The sequence below is a fragment of the Notamacropus eugenii genome, chromosome 6, assembly GCF_028372415.1.
Source record: "Notamacropus eugenii isolate mMacEug1 chromosome 6, mMacEug1.pri_v2, whole genome shotgun sequence".
Classification (NCBI taxonomy): Eukaryota; Metazoa; Chordata; class Mammalia; order Diprotodontia; family Macropodidae; genus Notamacropus; species Notamacropus eugenii.
Window position 1 is genome coordinate 259,839,231 of NC_092877.1, and position 18,499 is coordinate 259,857,729.

The 18,499-nt window shown below is 34.3% G+C and overlaps 1 protein-coding gene across 14 annotated transcripts in view; it reads left to right on the forward strand.

The window, feature by feature from the left end:
- The window catches only part of MYCBP2 (MYC binding protein 2), a 317,910-nt gene that overhangs the window by 127,992 nt on the left and 171,419 nt on the right, over positions 1 to 18,499 (forward strand). For all 14 annotated transcript variants that reach the window (XM_072622185.1, XM_072622187.1, XM_072622188.1 and 11 more), the window contains 9 exons: positions 826 to 945; positions 2,524 to 2,605; positions 6,250 to 6,367; positions 8,800 to 9,004; positions 10,462 to 10,615; positions 13,272 to 13,447; positions 13,867 to 13,992; positions 14,082 to 14,209; positions 15,266 to 15,357. In XM_072622185.1, coding sequence (XP_072478286.1) covers positions 826 to 945; positions 2,524 to 2,605; positions 6,250 to 6,367; positions 8,800 to 9,004; positions 10,462 to 10,615; positions 13,272 to 13,447; positions 13,867 to 13,992; positions 14,082 to 14,209; positions 15,266 to 15,357 — 1,201 coding nt within the window. The remainder of the gene's footprint in view (positions 1 to 825; positions 946 to 2,523; positions 2,606 to 6,249; positions 6,368 to 8,799; positions 9,005 to 10,461; positions 10,616 to 13,271; positions 13,448 to 13,866; positions 13,993 to 14,081; positions 14,210 to 15,265; positions 15,358 to 18,499) is intronic.

Genomic DNA, 18,499 nt, shown 5'->3' on the forward strand with positions numbered 1-18,499 from the left:
AAAGATCAGGAATTGGAGAACCTGAGAAGAGAATCTGATATATGGTAAAGAGATATCAGAGAAAAAAGAGGATAAAATCAAATAGAAGGGAAAAGGAAGAGAGGGAAAGGGAAATAAAGCGAGGAATGAAAAAACGGGCATAGAGAAGGGCAAAACAGACTTGGAAGAAAGAATGGAGAGAATATTGGTGGCTACTTCTGATGTAATGGGAAAGGAAAAAAGACAAAGAAAAGGACTTGATTGGGTAGAGTGATAACTGTGTTGGGGAAGACATAGGTAGGAGAGAGAAATAAACTTTATGGAAGTATTCAGTTCTTTGCAAATAAATAAGTCCTTGGTTTGAAAATATATTTTGGCCATAAAAAGTAAAATTCTCTTTAAGAGATCTGATTGCTTTTCATTGAGAATTTTAGTTATATTAGGTGATACTACGTAGTTGAACTACTTCAAAATGTAACTATTCAATGGTTTGGTGTATAATTTTAACACGAATTTATCAAATTTATTATAGTTTATATTTGACTATTTTATTAATGACTTATCTGAATTGCATAACTGTCTACATTAGTAGATCTTAACTTTAACTGATTCAGAATTCTGTATTCTTAACGATTTAGTGGTTTACAAACAAATTATAACATATATCTTTCTAAAATTGCTTTGTTGCAGGTAGATTCTTGAGCTATTACTTCTAACAACTGCAGATTCTTCTTGCTGTTCTGTTCTTTTTTTATAATATTTGTCTTCTACTTTTCCCTACTTACTATTTTAAAATTTGTTTTTGAATGTGAGTAGTGGCTTAGTTAAATATTGCAATAATTACAGATGGAAGTGGAGAAAGAGGAGAGAAGGATGCAAGCAAAATCACAACATATCCGCCAGGTTCTGTCCGTTTTGATTGTGAGCTCCGAGCAGTGCAAGTCAGTTGTGGATTTCATCATTCAGGTAAACACAACCTTTCTGGCAGCTACATTGTAAAAGTATTTTGAAATTGTGGTGAATTACTTTTAACACTGGTCCTCCCTCTGCTCATTTGGTAACTGTCATGTTCAGCTGATTTCTGTATGTTCTTGGAGCCTCATTTTCTTTATTTGTTGATAGAACCAAAGATTTAAGTCTGGAAGGGATATTACAGGTTTAGTCCAGTTCTTTCAATTGTGAATTAAGGAAATTAAGGTACAAAGTAGTTAATTTGCTTGAGGTTATTTATCTAGTTTTTGCGAAATCCATTATTTGAGGTAAACTCTTCTGACACATAGTTCAGGGATGTTTCTACTGGAGCAGCCTATCTTGCCTTGTCCTTCTTTCTTTGTACTTGTCTGGTTGCTCCCTTTATGCTTTGCTTCCTCCTCACCACTCACTGGGCTTTCTTCTAGGTTCTTTGATATTTGACTTTGAATAATCTTCTACCCTAAGATCCAGGATCAAAAACAATAGTGTAGAGGAGATAGGGTGTTTTGCATGTATAAAGACAATTGAAAAAAAAGAGGCAGCCTTCATTTCATTTTATTCTCAATCTATCCGCTGCTTTAGTTAACTCTTGGAAAAAATAACCTTCAAAAGAGCATAAGGATCAAATGAAACTATAAATTGCTACTGAAATGTAAGAAACCGTTTTTATACTAGGATTCATTTTATCTAGAATGGTTCAAAGAAAAAACAACAGAGAATTTGTTTATCTGGATTTTAGTCATAATTCTTTCCGTTAATTTGCTGTTAATCTTCTAAGCTTTAGTTTCCTCATCTTTATACTGAGACACTTGAATTAAATGATCTGTAAGGTCTCTTTTTCAGCCCCATATTTTATACTTTTATGGTTAAAAAATCTTGTAATGCCATGTATCCTAATTTATTAAATATATTAAATTAAGTTAAATAGAAAAATACAGTAAAGAAAACCATAGCTTTCTTAAAGTGTAGAAAAATGTTAAGCAGAATTTATTAAATTTCTTTTTTTATGGTTGAATTCTGTCATCTGTTTAACAAGGACCTGATACACATTGAAGTTCAAATATGTTATAAGTATTTAGCTGAATTCTGTTTACTCAGAGTCCTCCTATTTCAACATTTTGGGAGGATGGCTGATTTGTCCAATATTATTGCTTTGAAAATATCTGTTTAATAATTCAGTATTATGAAGTTGATATGGAGATAGTTTAATTAAAAGTGGAAGATCTCTAATAAATGACATTCATTTAGTTTACAAAGTGTTCGTATTATGTAAAATAGGTATATAAAGTATATATTGTATAAAATAAAGTGTCATATAAAAAAATCTGTAGACTTTTTATTACATGAGAAAAATCCTGCAGAAGTAGAACTAAAATTATATGTAACAATAGACAAATTATTACCATAATTCCCAGTTTAATTTTCTAACTTTGTAGAACGTACTAGTAATAAACCATAATAAAATAAATAATAATAAAAATAGTAATAAAAAGTAATAAACTTTTTAAAACACTGAGGAAGGGGACTGTCAGTTCATTAAAGAAAAATTAAAACAACATATTTTGGTTACAGTGGTTTTGATGGAAAATGGTGATGTTTATACATTTGGATATGGGCAGCATGGCCAGCTGGGACATGGAGATGTTAATTCCAGGTAATCTTTAACAATTTTAATGGAAATTATGGTTTCTGTATAGTTTTCTATATTCTCAAAACAGAATAGTCTACATATTTTTCTTATTTGGTGATATTTTTAATTAGTAAGTTCAATGTTTTTAACATATTGAAAATGCTAATTTGGGAAGGCAACAATAGTTGTTTGCTGGATAGTTTTCCAGCCAATGTATCAGACTTTTGGGAAATTGCAGGTTTAGACTCCCTCTCAAAAAAATGTTCTGAGAAAACTAAGTTTCAAAAGCTAAGTTATAAATTTGACTTACCACCTAAATTTTAAATTTATTCCAAGTTGTTATGGTACAAGGAGAGTTATATTAAAGAAAATTTTTAGTGTAAGACTACACTAAGGAACTGTACCAATTAAGTAACTAAGGATAATTTAAGGTTTTTTACCCAAATGTGAGTAATTTATGAAAATTTTTCAAAACTGTACATTATCATCATTACTATTTCTACTTTTCATATTCTTTTCTGTTCAATACCTCTCCTTTTTAAAAGTCTCTATTAAACCTTACTCTACTCTTTCCCTATGTGATTTAGAGAAAGGACTTGAGTCTTGTTCAATTTGATGACAAATTGACATTTTAAGTTACTTTATTCATTTTTTAAAATAAATAATGTTTGTTAAGGTAGATTCAAGAATGCAAATCTTCATTTGTTAAGACATTGATTAAGCACCTACTATATACAACTGTGCTGGATTCTGAGGATGATAAAAGGCTGAATAAGATAGTGTTTCCTCAAAAAAAACTTAATAATTAAATAATTTTATATAACATAACAGATTAGACTTTGTTAAGTACATGAGAGGAGTACAAAGTACTATGAAATCAGGTGTAGAAAAGATCATGTATGGCCACTGGAATCAGGGAACGGTATATGGAAAAAATAGAATTTGAGCTGGATTTCAGAGAATGAGTGAATATCAGTAGTTCCAAATAGGCAAGAATATATTCCAGGCATATTGAACAGCATTAGCCAAAACATGAAGTATAGGACATATCCTGGGCGGTTGAAATTCTATGATGTGATAAAGATTTATTAAGTGCATAGTATGTGCCACTCATTCTTCTAAGCACTGGGGATATAAATAAGAAAGACAGACCTGACCTCAAAGAGGGTTTAGTCTAATAGAGAAAGACAATACACAAAAGGAAGCTGAGAAGAGAAAGTGCCAAGGGACCTCCTAAAGGTGGTAATGAATTTAAACCAAGAAGAGTAGGTGGTGGCAAATATAGATGTGGCTAGGATTTTTAGCCCTTTAATAAAGGGAGGGTTTTGTGCTCCACACTTCAGCTAGGGAGCCAGAAGCAACTGAAGGTGCTTCTGAGGGGTAAGTAGCAAAACTGAAGCAACTGTCATAATAAGTTTCCTGATGATGAATTTGTCCTGGGCAGAAGATAACGAAGATGATGGTAGAGTAGAAAACCAAGCAGAGCAGCTGGTGGCAAATTATTACATGTAGAAACAATAGGACTAACTTCATGGTGTTACCCTCAAGAGAAATAAGGCAGTTAGGAAGAGGAGAGGATTTGGAAGGAAGGATGAATTCATATTGGGACATGTTAAGTTCAGATGGAGATGACTAATAAGCAGTTAGAGATGGGAGACTGGAGGTCGGCGGAGAGATTTGGGCTTTTCAAATAAATCTGAGAATCATCAGCAGAGAGATGATCATTGAATCTACCCGAGTTGGTAAGATCACCAAGAAAAAGAGTATAGAAGAGCACCCAGTGCAGAGCCTCAGGACAGTTAGTTGCTATAACTTGCATCAAGATGTAGCAAAGGACTCCACGGGAGTGGTCACGTAATTAGGGCGAGAATCAGTAGAGTATTGAGAGTGAACAGCAGTGTCAGAGCCTGCAGAGAGTTGGAGAATGATGACTGAGAAAAGACCTTTAGATCTGGCAGTTAAGAAGTTATTAGCCATGTGAAGAAATGAGAAGCCAGACTGCAGAGAACGGAAAAAAGAATGAGAAGTGGAAGCTGAGACACTTAGTGTATTTGGCCTTCCCTGGAATCTAGCAACAGAAAGGGAGAAAGACAAAGGACTGTGACACATGAAAAGTTTGAGACATAGTTTTGGGGTAATTAATCTTTTTTAATAATGCTGACACATTATTAATAAAAAGCATGGTCATTTGGTTGTCTCTCTTAGACCAAAGACCCCTCATTGAAAACTGCTCAATGCTTATATGTCCTTGAACACATGAATTTCCTAAGGGTAGAAATCAAAGACTGATTGCTTAACAATTAATGAGAGAAAAGATAATATAATGAGAAGCGGACCTGTTCTAATGAAATTCTGGGGTCCATGAATTTTTTCACTCAGTTTTCTGTATTAATATCACCCATCTGAATAAGGCAGAATCCACATTTTCCCAGACTCATCTAAGTAAAACAAAATAGGCCAGATTTCATCAATTCATCTAACTTTATTTTTTGAACAGATCTGAGTTCTTCCTCTCATTATAAAGCCCTGCACTTCAAAGTCCACCTGAATAACCTACAGGAGTTAATTTCTGAATGAGGAAGTAGAAAAGGTGAAGAACCTTGGTCCTAATTCAATAATTAGTTATTAAATACAAGAAAGAAACAATCCTTTCTCTCAGAAGGTAATCCACAGGAGTGGACAGAGCAAGTGAGAGTTTTTAGAGGAAGAGGCAAACATGGGCATGTTTGTATGCCCAGAGAGATTAAAGATAGGTATTAGAGAAGAGGCAATCAGTTAGAGAAGATGGTATGGAATTTATACGTGCATATATACATATATACACATATGCAGACCCATATATACACATAGTTCATATATCATATAGTTCACATATACATAGAGTATACATTATATATATATAGTTTATATAGTTTAGTTTACATGTCATGTCATTTAAGTAAATTAGCTTATTAAAAAGCTGGGAAATCTCTACATGAATTTTCCTCATATTTTGATTTAAGAAAAAAGGTATTTAATTGTTTCCAAGATCACCATGTGCTGTCTCGGAAGCAAGGCTTCCTTATTGTGGGGTGTCCTTTTTTAAACAATGCAAAGCAGGAGAGTAATGCCATCTTTTATTTTGGAAAAGACTCTTTAAAATTTAAAATTACAATGTAATTTAACAGAGAAAATATCAGAGAAGAACTTGAACAACTCTTCTATTCATAGTATTGATTAATTCTGTGAATGGATCTTCCAGCTGTAAAATAAAGGCATATCACTGATCTTTTTGGATAATTTAAGGGTAATCATCTAATTTAAGCTCCCTTTAAAAAAAATTCCTCATCTTTGGGGCAGCTAAGTGACTCAGTAGATAGAGCACCAACCCTGGAGTCAGGTTGACTGTAGTTCAAATTTGCCTCACACACTTACTAGCTGTGTGACCCTGGAGGAATCACTTAACTCTGATTGCTCTCCTCCCCCACCCCCAATACATAAATAAATAAATAGCTCACCTTTTTTTCATCTGATTTCCTTAGAATCATAAATATTGAAATGTTTATAGTACTTTGCCATGTTTTTCTTATGCCATCATTTATTTAGTGTTCTTAATTTAATAAAGTGAATTTTATTAGAGGTTGCTAAAAATTAACTCTAAATTTTTTATGTTTTATTTTTAAATTTAGGGGATGTCCTACTCTAGTACAAGCTTTGCCAGGGCCTAGTACACAAGTCACTGCAGGCAGTAACCATACGGCAATACTTTTATTGGATGGACAAGTCTTCACATTTGGAAGTTTCTCTGTAAGGAGTTTTCAGACTTTATTTTAATAATTCGTTATATCTTTAAATTATCTAGACTTGGTACAAGAACAAAATGTTTTGTGTACATGTATTCATTAATATTTTTTCTCAGTGAAAGTATTACTACATCAGTGGATCAGTATTGGTTATTACAGTTAGAAATATTTATTGTAGCGCACAGCCTTTTAGGCAAACTTAACTCTTTTGCATTTCAAATAAAAGGTATTTCCTTAGCTTGTTTGTGAATAATCATACTTTTGTAGCCTGTAAAAATAACATTTTTTTAGAAAACAAAAGTGACACATTGATCTGATTGTATTAAAAACTGGAATATTATGAATATTTAAAGGTGGAGCTTTTTTTAGGCCAAAATTTGAGATGTTTACAAACTACAGACATTTTTAATTTGCCTGATGAGGGTTAAAATTGGGGGGAAGGAACATAAGAAAACATTTTATACTGATACTGCTCCTTGTGAGCCTGTATTATGGCCATTACCAAAACAGCTCTTCAGAACTGTCTAACTCTATTTTATCATCTTGACAATCACCAAATTAGAGAGAGATCATCTCCATTAACCCTCAGTTATCCAGGTTTATGTAATCTACTTTGTGAGTGAGATAGAAGCAAAATCTGAATCTTTGCCATCATTTGTCTGGTTTTCAGGGAATGAAAATTAACTTACTAGCTTAAGAAAAACATAGCTTGGTAAAAAGTCCACAAAAAACACACTGCATTTCAAAGTGAAATATATTTTATTCAGTATTCAGCTTTCATGCTGATTTTTGCCACTTTAAAAATAGGGTTACATATGCTTGCCTTTCCATTTGGTAGGGGAGGGGCCGAGAGGGGTTGAGAATTTGAACTCAAAATAAAAAAAAAAACACAATAATTTTAAAAATAAATTTTATTTGAAAAACAGAAAAAAATAGTGTTTGATATTTTGTGAATCTCTTCATCATTTGAGTAAATCTTGAGTGTTCTTACTGCTTCTCTGAACACCTATTATTCCTTCTCATGGAACAGAAGGAAACCAAGGATAGGTGGATAATGAAACCAGTCTTCTAGACCTGTTGTCCTTTGTTCTTCAGGCTTGATAAGCTGCAGTGGATACATAGCAAGGACTAAATCCCTTACAATATTGCCTAACCTCCCTTGTGGCAGGTTATCCTGCTTACTTTTCTTTGTATCCAGTAACTCTGCAATTCTGCTGAGATTACAATATTCTGCATGTATGATGATTTCTGTGTGAGGGAATGTGCAAGGGATAGGGAGAAATCAATATTTTGAGTTGAGAAAGAAACATGCTTGCTAACTTCCTACTTCTCTAATGCTACTCTAGCCCTTGGCTAAGTGGACAGCTATTATTTAATACTTTTTTAGCTTTAACCTTCTTTTGCTCTGGATTCCATGTCATACTTGTAAGGAATTTTCTTTCAACCCTAAAATAGAAACACAACTAAATTGTGAACATAAATAAATATGTAAGTCAGGGTGTGATAAAAAAAAATTTTCTGTATTACATACATCCTTTTTCAGGGAAACGAATTTGGAGGAGACTACTAAGACAGAATATTGTATGTATTTTCTCTTTATCAGATGTTTTAAAGCATCCTTTTTCACAGAGGAGAATTTAGTCTGGTAGTGGACTGGGGAACAGTGAAGTAAACAAAAGGGGTCAGTAACAAGTATTAAAATAAAAGAGAAAAATTAGCTCTTTTAGAAGACCTTGTAGCCATTATTCTTTTTTTATTTTTAGCATAAGTTTCTGAAAACAAATATTCTCTTCATACAGAAAAAGAAATGAAATAATCTATTTGTGCTATATTCACTGTTAATCCCCATTATTCACAAGTTCTGTTTTCAGTGTATACATTATATTAATGGTCTTATCATGTTAAAAGGTTTATATAATACCTAATTTCTGGTCTTCATAATGATAACTTATTTCTCGGTCCTCTAATGGCATCTTGTTGAAATGATCTCCTTGGAGTGTCAGCATTATTTACTAAAAGAGCAAATAAGTGAATAAAAGTTATTTTACGATGTATATTTGTTAAACATTTTACTTTGAAAAATATTTGCAGCTTATTTTTAGGAAGCAGCATATTTTAGAAATGTTTTGCTGAGATTTGCTCTCATTTGGGTTTAGTTTTGAGATATTTTCAAGAGACTGTCAGTTGATTTCATAAAAGTAAAGAATAAACTTGATATGAAATTTCATGAAAACTTGAAATTCATATAAATGATCAAGGAATTGTTTCCTCATGGATGTCATATTTTGTTATGTATATGTGTACATATATATGTCTTCTTTATATGTTGTGACACATAAGTGTTATATTTTGGTATCTTCCCCTCTTGTTGAGATTGTAGGCTTGTTATATGTTATTCTACTTAACGCTGTTGTTACTGTTTTCCAAACTGTTTAGAAAGGACAGCTTGGAAGACCTATTTTGGATATGCCTTACTGGAATGCAAAACCTGCTTCCATGCCCAACATTGGATCAAAATATGGACGCAAGGCTACTTGGATTGGAGCAAGCGGGGACCAAACTTTCTTGCGCATTGATGAAGCACTTATAAACTCCCATGTACTTGCTACATCAGAGATTTTTGCCAGCAGACACATAATAGGTACAATAAAAAAAATTAGGTTTAGTCTTGGTATATATATATATATATACATTTATATATTTATATTTATACGTTTATATATCTATATATCTATATATATGTATGTGTACATGTATAGGGAGAGAGAGAGAGAGAGAGAGAGAGAGTCAGTCCATGTAATGCTGTAAAAGATTTTGCATTCTACTTGAAAGGTTGGGGTAAGAGTGAAGAAACTGAGGCAAGTATAGATTATAGAAAAATTGTCCTCTGACTTCTCTGTTTGTTCTTTAGATGGAAGGAAATGAGAGGAGGTTGCTAAGATGTAGATGAAATGGAAAGATGAGAGGGTGAGAATCCCAAAGACTACAGTATTCTGTAAGCTAGCCTACACATACTTAAAATGTGTAATAGGGCATGATAAAACAAAGGGCTATTTGAGCTCTGTAGAAAGATTATTTGAAAGTTGGGTTACTACTTCTCTTGTCGTAAGTAGATTATATGTTGGAGTAAGTGAATTCTGTGCATAGTGTTTAATTATATATATGAAGGAATAAATATTTGCTTAATTGACCTTTTTAGAGTCACATTAAGTGAAATATTAACAGGTTTTATTACTATTAAAAATCTTTGTTCATATGGTCATAATACCATAAATCAATTGGGGCTTTGATGCCAAGATAAAGAGCTTGCATTTTATCACATTTGCAGTAGGGGACCACAGGGATAGAGAAATGATGCAGGCATGTACATTAGGAAAATACCTTTAAAACAATATGTAAGATAAATTGGAGAGGGAAGAAACCAGTTAGCAATTACCAACTCATGTGGAGCTAATTAGAGCTTGAACAAGGGTGATGGCAGTAGAGGTAAATGGAAAAGGATTAATGTGATAAATATTAAGGAAGCAAAATTGATTTAATTTGCGGGGCAGAGTAGGTCAAAAAAATGAGAATGCTCAAAGATAATTCTGAGTTTTAAAATTATAAAAGCCTAGGGGAGGGGGAGAATTGTAGTGTCATCAAGATAAGTGGAAAAATAATAAAAGGGACGGGGGTTAGGGAAAGAGTGACAAATACTATTTTGAATATGTTGAATTTGAGAAGTTGGCAGACTCTTCAGGGGAGATATTCAGCAGAGTTGCAAATGAGATATTGGAGCCATGAGAAAGATTGAAGTGAACTGAGTTATTTGCAGAGGCAATGTTTGACGATTTTAGTCAGTAAGATTGACCAGGGAGAAAATACAGAGAAATAAACAAGATAGGACCAATAGAGGAGAATGTTATAGAAGCCACGAGAGGAGCTCTTTGTGATACAAGGAGGCCAAAGAACTCAGCCATGTATCTATCCTTTGTAGTTACACAGCTGGAGAGGAGTCAGGGTTTGGGGATACTTGGCGCTCAATTTATCATTTGATTCCACTAACGTACGTTTTAGACTTCTCTGTTTGAGGTGATTTTTTTCCCCCTCTTTTTCAAGGCTTAATACCAGCTTCTATATCAGAACCTCCTCCATTTAAATGTCTCCTGATAAATAAGGTGGATGGAAGCTGTAAGACATTTAATGACTCTGAGCAGGAGGATCTGCAAGGGTTTGGCGTGTGTCTGGATCCTGTCTATGATGTTATTTGGAGGTAGGTTGCTTCCTGTGTTTATAAATCACCATATTTGATATGCATTTCATTAGAAAAATCTTCATTCTATTTCTCAGAAAACCTTAGTTTTCTCCTGTTGCGACAAGTTTAAAGTGCAAATTTTTCTTATTTGCGTTTAAAGGTCTTTACAATCTGGCTTCAAGGCTAATTCCACATTAGTATCCTTTCACTCTATCTTCCTTCCAAACTGGCCTGTTGAAGGTCTGTTCTCAAGATCTTATCGGCCTGAATGTTCTCCCTCCTCACCTCCATTCCTGATTCCTGAAGGCACTTATCCCTTATCCCAAATCACTGTGTGTTTTTATAAATCCTGCTTTTACTTGTTTGTGCAAATATTATCTTCCTCTCCTAACATGTAAATTCCTTGAGGGCAGACTAGGCTACTTTATATTTGTATGTCCCTAGCACCTGGAACGGGGTTGACTTAATAAATTATTGTTAATTAATTTATGGCTGGTGATTTTCAGTTGATTTAATATTAAGACTTAGTAGGAAAAGATAAAATACTATGAACATTTTGAGGTTTGTTTTTTTTTTCACTAAACTGCTAACTAATCATCTTTTATAATACTTGGTAGTTAACAGTGGCATTTAATTCTGTTTTTGAAAATAATATTTACAATTTTTAGGCACTCAATAATTCCTTTTCTTGTTCAAAGTACATAGTGTTATATAACTTAAACCTATCATGATCTTTTGTCAACAAGTAGCTATTGCAGTGACATCTTAGAGAACTGTACATTGGGAATTAAGTATGGCTATGCAGAAGCTTACTTGAAATTTTGGAAAAGCAAAAATCTCTTAGAAAGACTTGTAGAGGGGACATCTAGGTGGTACAATGTATAGAGTATCAGCCCTAGAGTCAAGAGGACCTGAGGTCAAATCCAGCCCCAGACACATACTAGCTGTGGGACCTTGGGCAACTCATCTAACCATGCTTGTCTCTCTCCCTTCCTCCCCACTCCTCCCCCCAAAAAAAAGACCTGTGGAGAAAATGAAGATGAGGGCGGAATAATAATATGATAATGTGAATTTTGAAATGGTTGAAACACCTGACTCAGCGTATAGATGTCAGACTGGAGATAAGGTCTCTCTAACGGGAGCAATGCTATGAGATTTTCTATGAACTTGCTCTTTTACACATTTTTATCACTCTCTTGCATGAAGACATGGGTGACTTGTACTCTAAATTTGCATATGCTACAAAGATATGAGGGATGGCTAACACAGTAGTGAATAGATCAACATTAAAAAGTTCTCAATGGACTATAATGTAGAAATATGTCTAATACAGGAAGATTTAATAAATATTGATACGCATTCTTTTTTTTCAGCGTTGACATACAAAAATTCACCCCTCGGAGGTATAGAATGAGGAAGATATAACTAGAAATAGATCATGTAAAAACAAAAAGGACCTCTGGGCTTTATGAGTCTGGAAGCACAATACAAAGCAACAGTATTAGCTGCTGTTAAAAAGAGCTAATGCAATCTTAGGCCACATTAATAGGAATATAATTTCTATTCCTGATGAGGTCCCAGCTGAAACGTTCAACTAAGTGAACCACTTGTGTTCAGATCTTCTTTACTTAAAATAATAGGATGAAGATCATGGTGGCTGTTTTCAGACTTTTTGGTCCCAGTGCCCCCTTTACATTCCTAAAATTTCTGTACTCTAAAGACGTTTTGTTTACATGGGTTATATCTATCAATATTTATCATATTAGAAATTGAAATGTTTTAATTTTATTATGAGAAGAGTTTTGGCCTTACAGACCCTCAGAAATAGTCTCTGTGGACCATACTTTCATAACTGTTAATTTAAGGAATGGGGGGCATTGAGCCTATAGAAAAAAGGTTCAGGAGAGAAGATATATGTCTTGAAACCAGATTTTAGTAGTATTCATATTGGTTTAGCCCCAGAGGAAAAATAGGATCAGTAGGTGGAAATTATAGGGAGAAATTATTTCTATTTAAGAAAGAATTTTCAAAAAATTGGAACTATCCCAAAATGGAATAGGCTGGCTACTTCACTAGATAGTGAGTTCCCTGTCACTGGTTGTATTCCAACAGTACGGACAAGAGGTGTCTTTGATGTTGTGGAGGTCATTTGTGGTTTGGTAATTTCTATGATAATTTTGAAATACATTGGATTCTATGTAAACTGGGTTGGTATGAAGATCTTAGTTACATGGAATGGTTTTTTTATTGACCTTAGAGATTTTCTAGACTAATTTCTTCATATTTACAGATCCAGGGATGGAAAGTGATTGAGTAAAGTCACATAGCTATAGGCACAGCCAGGGCTGGAACCCACATCTCCTGGAAAATCTGTGTACTTTTTGTATATGACCGCTTTAAAAAAACCCAAAACAACCATTGAAAAACAAACTAACATATAAACTAGTGCACATTTTTTTAGAACAGCGTGTCACGCTTTCTTCCACAGGTTTCCTTAAGCTCTTATTAATAATTACGGCTAATGTCTAGTTTTTGAGGTGTGAAAAGCATTCTGCATAACTATCATCCTCATGATATCCCTGTTACAAATGTCATTTCTATATTACATATTTTATATAAGTTACAAAAGCTAGATAATTTCTAGAATGCTTTAATTATTGTTTTTGTTTTTCAGATTTCGACCAAGTGCTAGAGAATTGTGGTGCTACAATGCTGTGGTTGCTGACTCCAGGCTTCTTCCTTCTGCACCAGATATGCAATCGAGATGTAGTATACTGAGCCCTGAACTTGCTTTGCCTACAGGATCACGAGCTCTTACAACTAGGTCTCATGCAGCTTTGCACATCCTTGGTGAGTAGGGCTTTGTGACTGGCACTCAATTACATTTCTTTAGCTGCTCTGTTTTATTTTCTGAGCGTATGGAGATATATAATTTATGTTCTTTTTTGTTGTTGAAAAGCAGTGAACTAGGACCATCATAAGAGCAATAGAATACTTCATAAATTTATCCTTAAAGAAGAAAGACACATGTAAATAGTAGCTTATAGGTCAGCATTAAGAAAGTTCCCTAATTGTATTGTCTTGAGCAGAGGTAGATTTTGACTTCTTCTGAGCAGCCCTCCTGTTAAGCCATCGAAACTTAACAGGTCAGTTTTGCGCACAGCTAGTATATTTTACTTTTCTTGATCTGTTTTAAGACATATAACATCAATCTTGCTAAGAATTTCATTTTACAGAGCTTGAATATTATTGTCTTCATTTTGTTTCAGGTTGCCTTGATACATTGGCCGCCATGCAGGATTTAAAAATGGGTGTAGCAAGTACAGAGGAAGAGACTCAAGCGGTAATGAAAGTTTACTCCAAGGAAGATTACAGTGTGGTGAATAGATTTGAAAGTGTGTACATTTATGTTTCTTGAAAAGTATATTTTCCCAGTAAATCTGAAGTATTATCATTAAACAGTTAAACAATTTTTGCTCTGTAGGTCATGGAGGAGGCTGGGGTTACTCTGCTCATTCAGTTGAAGCAATTCGTTTCAGCGCTGACACTGATATTTTACTTGGTGGTCTTGGTCTTTTTGGAGGTAGAGGAGAATATACTGCTAAAATAAAGGTAATCTATTGCATGATCCTTTTCCTTCGTGTTGAAAAAAATTTGAATTTTGATCTAGTTGCTGCTATCCTGTAAAACTGTTGAAAAAATGTTTATGTGAAATGAACATTCCTGACTTTATTGCCTATAAAGACATTTTTAGTCTGTATATTATAGCTACTTGTTTCCATCTTTGTCCTCCTGCCTCTTGTTACATGAAGTTGCTCAAAATGAGCGAACTTATTTCTCTTTGTTATATTGTAACTTAGTAAAGTGTTCCCTATTGTTTTCTAGTATACCATCATTAGGCTGTATTAAGCTGCTTTTATACTTGAGGAAATCCTTAAAAATATTTCTTCTAAACAACCTACTTGTGGTTACCTCCCTACGACTCATAAGGTCATTTTTTATATCATTTTCCATTTCAGAAGTTTTTCCCCTAATTAATACTCCCTTTTGTCAAGTTTAACCTCTTCACTTTAATTCTAAAATTGTTTTTCTAGACTACCTGTGTCATCATTGTGCCGTCTTTTCCTATTTGCCACCTTACCATATATGCTGAGGAAAATATTTTTCTGGCCGCTAGTTCACTTCCCCTTGCCTCATGCCTCTTTGTAAGCATTTTTCTCACTCCCATTTCCAGCTTCCATACTGTGTTTTGAACAATTGCCTATTACTTTTTATTTAAGACATTTTGCTTCTACCATGCAATTACTTCCTTAGATTTTACCCCATTTGGAAATACTCCAAGATGGAATAGGCTGGGAAAGGATCCTCTCACCTCCTTCCAATACTGTTGTTCAACAATAAAAACCTACCCATGTATAAGAACTTTCAAGTCTTCTTCCATATAAGAAAAATGAAAAGTGAAAAATCATAAAAATTCAATCTGTTTTTTAAAATACTTTTGTGTGTTTCCTTGTTGATTTTAAATGCAAGCTTCCAGAGAACAGGTTCTACTTGATGTTTACTTCATAGTGCTTAACATATTAAAATTTTTCAGCAAATAAATAACAAAAATCACAATACAAATGACTGACTGCTAAGATAAAAATCAACATTTCTTCCTTCCCTTAGTTGTTTGAATTGGGTCCAGATGGAGGAGATCATGAAACTGATGGTGACCTTCTTGCAGAGACTGATGTCTTGGCATATGACTGTGCTGCTAGGTAAATGATTTTTCTTTTCTTTATAATTTACTTTTAAATTATGTAATGAAATTAATAAGCTCTATCTTTATATATCATTTTAAGTTTCTGCTAAATATTTAAGCTTAACATATTGAACAGAAAATTTAAAATTATCTTTAGTATATTTCATTCATATGTTTCAGAAAGGAAATAGAAATTTTTAAAAATCACTTAAATTGTTTTAGTTAATATATCAAAGGTAAATGAAAATGATTCCCTTCTTTACATTGTGTTTGTTACACAAAATAAAATACATATTTTTAAATGAAATGTGAGGTAGTTATATATTTTTTCACTATAGTAGGACATCCCGTATGCAATATTTTTTTTACATCATCAGAAATTAGCAGTAGCACATTGGAGTAAATTGGATCAGAGAGTTGTTCTGTGACAGAATTGCCTGAACAATTATAGTGAGGTGGTGCAACGGATGGAATGCTGAGCCTAGAACCCGGAAGACTTGGGATCAGTTCCCTTATCTTTTTACTGCCTCAGTTTCCTCAACTGTAAAATGGAGATTAAAATAGTTTCTACTTTACAAGATTGTTGTGAGGATAAATGAGATAATATTGGTAAGGCACAATGCCTGACACATAGCAAACACTCAAGAGATACTTGTTTTTTTCCCTCTTTCTTATTAAGCACAGCTGCTCCAGAAGCCCTGTTGGGCCCCATGGGACCAAACATGGCTAGAACTTGTCAGAGAGCTCCCAAAGTCATTTGGTTCCCAAATAGATTTTATTCAACACTAGATGATTTAGTTTTACTGAGATCTATGTGTCTGCCCTTCAGAGTGGTTCAGAACTTCAGAATTCCTAATTTTTTTGCCCTGGATTTCATGACCAAGAGTTTTTCTGTGAAGTCTCCCTGATTCGTGCTTGTACTTCTGAAAACTCTTCTGTTGTCACAGTTCGTGGGACATAGGCAAGATGGCCTGTAGAAGCCTAATATTGCTAACAGTATTAGTGGCAAGATAAAGAAAGGTAAAGAAAAAATTCTGGTTTTTGGTTGTGCTCTGGTTTCTTTGCCTCAGAGGAAATTGAAATTTGATAGTACAAGTATAATGAGGAATAGCAGTGGGGAGCAAGAAGTCTGTACCCCGCTCATACTGGGTTTCAGGGGAAGTTAAGAGGAGGTGCTGCTAGGGGAGATGTCTGGTTGGAAGAACTCTAAGGTCTTTTTGATGAGCTAGGTTTCCTTTGATTTTTGGTTTCTGTGCTTTGTAAGATTTTTTGACACACAAAGCGAATTTGCACATTATCCATTTTCTGAGAAAAAGAAAAAAAATAGAAGAAAATATGTTGCAGTCTGCACTGAGTTTATCAGTTCTCTTTCTGGAGGAAAATGGTAGCATGTTTCATTATGAGTCCTTGGGAATCGTGATTGGTCATTATATTGATCAGAGCTCATAAGTCTTTTGCATTGATTTTCTTTACAACATTACTGTTCTCCTCTCAATAGCAGTGATCACTTTGGCAGTTGAGTGGCAGATGGGTTAAAGTAAGGAGCTACATGATATAAGAATAGCCAGAAGGCTGTTGCCTATTGCAACAGCCAGGTGTTGAGGTGATGAGAGCCTACACCAGTATGGTGGTTCTATGAGTAGACAGAAGGGAATAAAACTTGTCAATAGATTGGATGTGTGGAACAAAGTATGTTCGAGGCACTGAGGATGACACTGAGGTTGCAAGCTTGTGTGCCTGGGAAAGGATGTACATAGTAACAGGATAGTTGGGAAGAGGGGTAGGGTTTGGGAGTGAAGATAATGGCTTCCCTTTTGGCCATTTTGAGTTGGAGATGCTGACAGCATATTCATCTTGATATTTCAAAAAGGCAGTTGGTGACGTGAGACCAGAAGTCAGGAGAGAAATTAGGCCTGGCTATGTAAGTCTGGTAATCATCTGTGTAGAGATGAGATCACCAAACAAGATAATATAAAGCAGCAGTTTTCAAAGCGTGGTCTAAGGATGTTTAGGAACCTTTTAGCCCCTTTCAGAGCATCTGAGAGGTCGAAATTATTTTCATAATGATGCTAAAACATGTTTGCCTATTAGAAAACTCCTCACTTTTCTAATTACATATCTGTGTGAGATTTGATTTTCTTTTTTTTTCCTTTTTTTTCTTTTTAAACACAGTTCATATCACATAAAACAATTCCCACTTTCGGTCAGGTGATACCTCTTTTAAAGCATTTACAATATAGCCCACAAACAAATTTTTTTTTTTTTAACATTAACCAACTGAGACACAAATAATAACCATGTATGCTAACCTCATATGCCCTTGACCTAATTGTCTCCATACTATTACTAAGAATTAAAGGACCCTAACTTGTTGTTGGTCTAAAATCCTAAGCCAAATACCTTAATTTTAGACTTAACCTCAAATGTTTCCCTACCAACAACCTATAATTTAATAGATCTGGTATGAAGCTTTCAAACCTTTTGACTGTAAGAAATTGCCACTAAGAGTAGGGACATTGCAGGGAAACAATATCTCCCCAACTTCATGTCAATTCCAGGCAGGAGTAGATTGTCACCTTGCATTCAGTCAGGCTTAAAGTCTGCCAGGTCTCAGTGGGGAAACTGAGTGAGGAGAATCCTATCTCGTCCCAGGCTGAACAGCCACTCTCCCACCCTTCCAAAGAGATCACCTTTTGCAGTTCATACCAGCATCTCACAGGCTTACTGGCATCATGGACTGGAGGCTCAGACCGCCTTTCTTGCTATCCATACCTGGAGTTGGACTCAGAATAACAGTCAGTTAATAGTCCCTTAGCATCTTAAAATTGCAAGTTCCAATAACCAGGTTTCAGATATGACTATAATTTCACATTGGCTAAGGAACATCTTTTGAGGCAAGTCTTAAGTGGTTTACATGCCTTTCTATACATGTTCTTCTAGTTCCTGATTAAATAACAATCATAAAATCAAATTTACCATTAAAACCTGAACTTTTCCATCAATGCCAAATTTTACCTGAGGTTACCTTCCTCTAAGAAATTTAGACTAAAATTCTTTTCCCCAAACTAAAGATGTCTCTGATTTAGTCTCAGTAATTAATTCAGTCAGTTGTTTTAATGCTAGTTGCTTTTACATCACTTTGTAATATGTCCAATTTT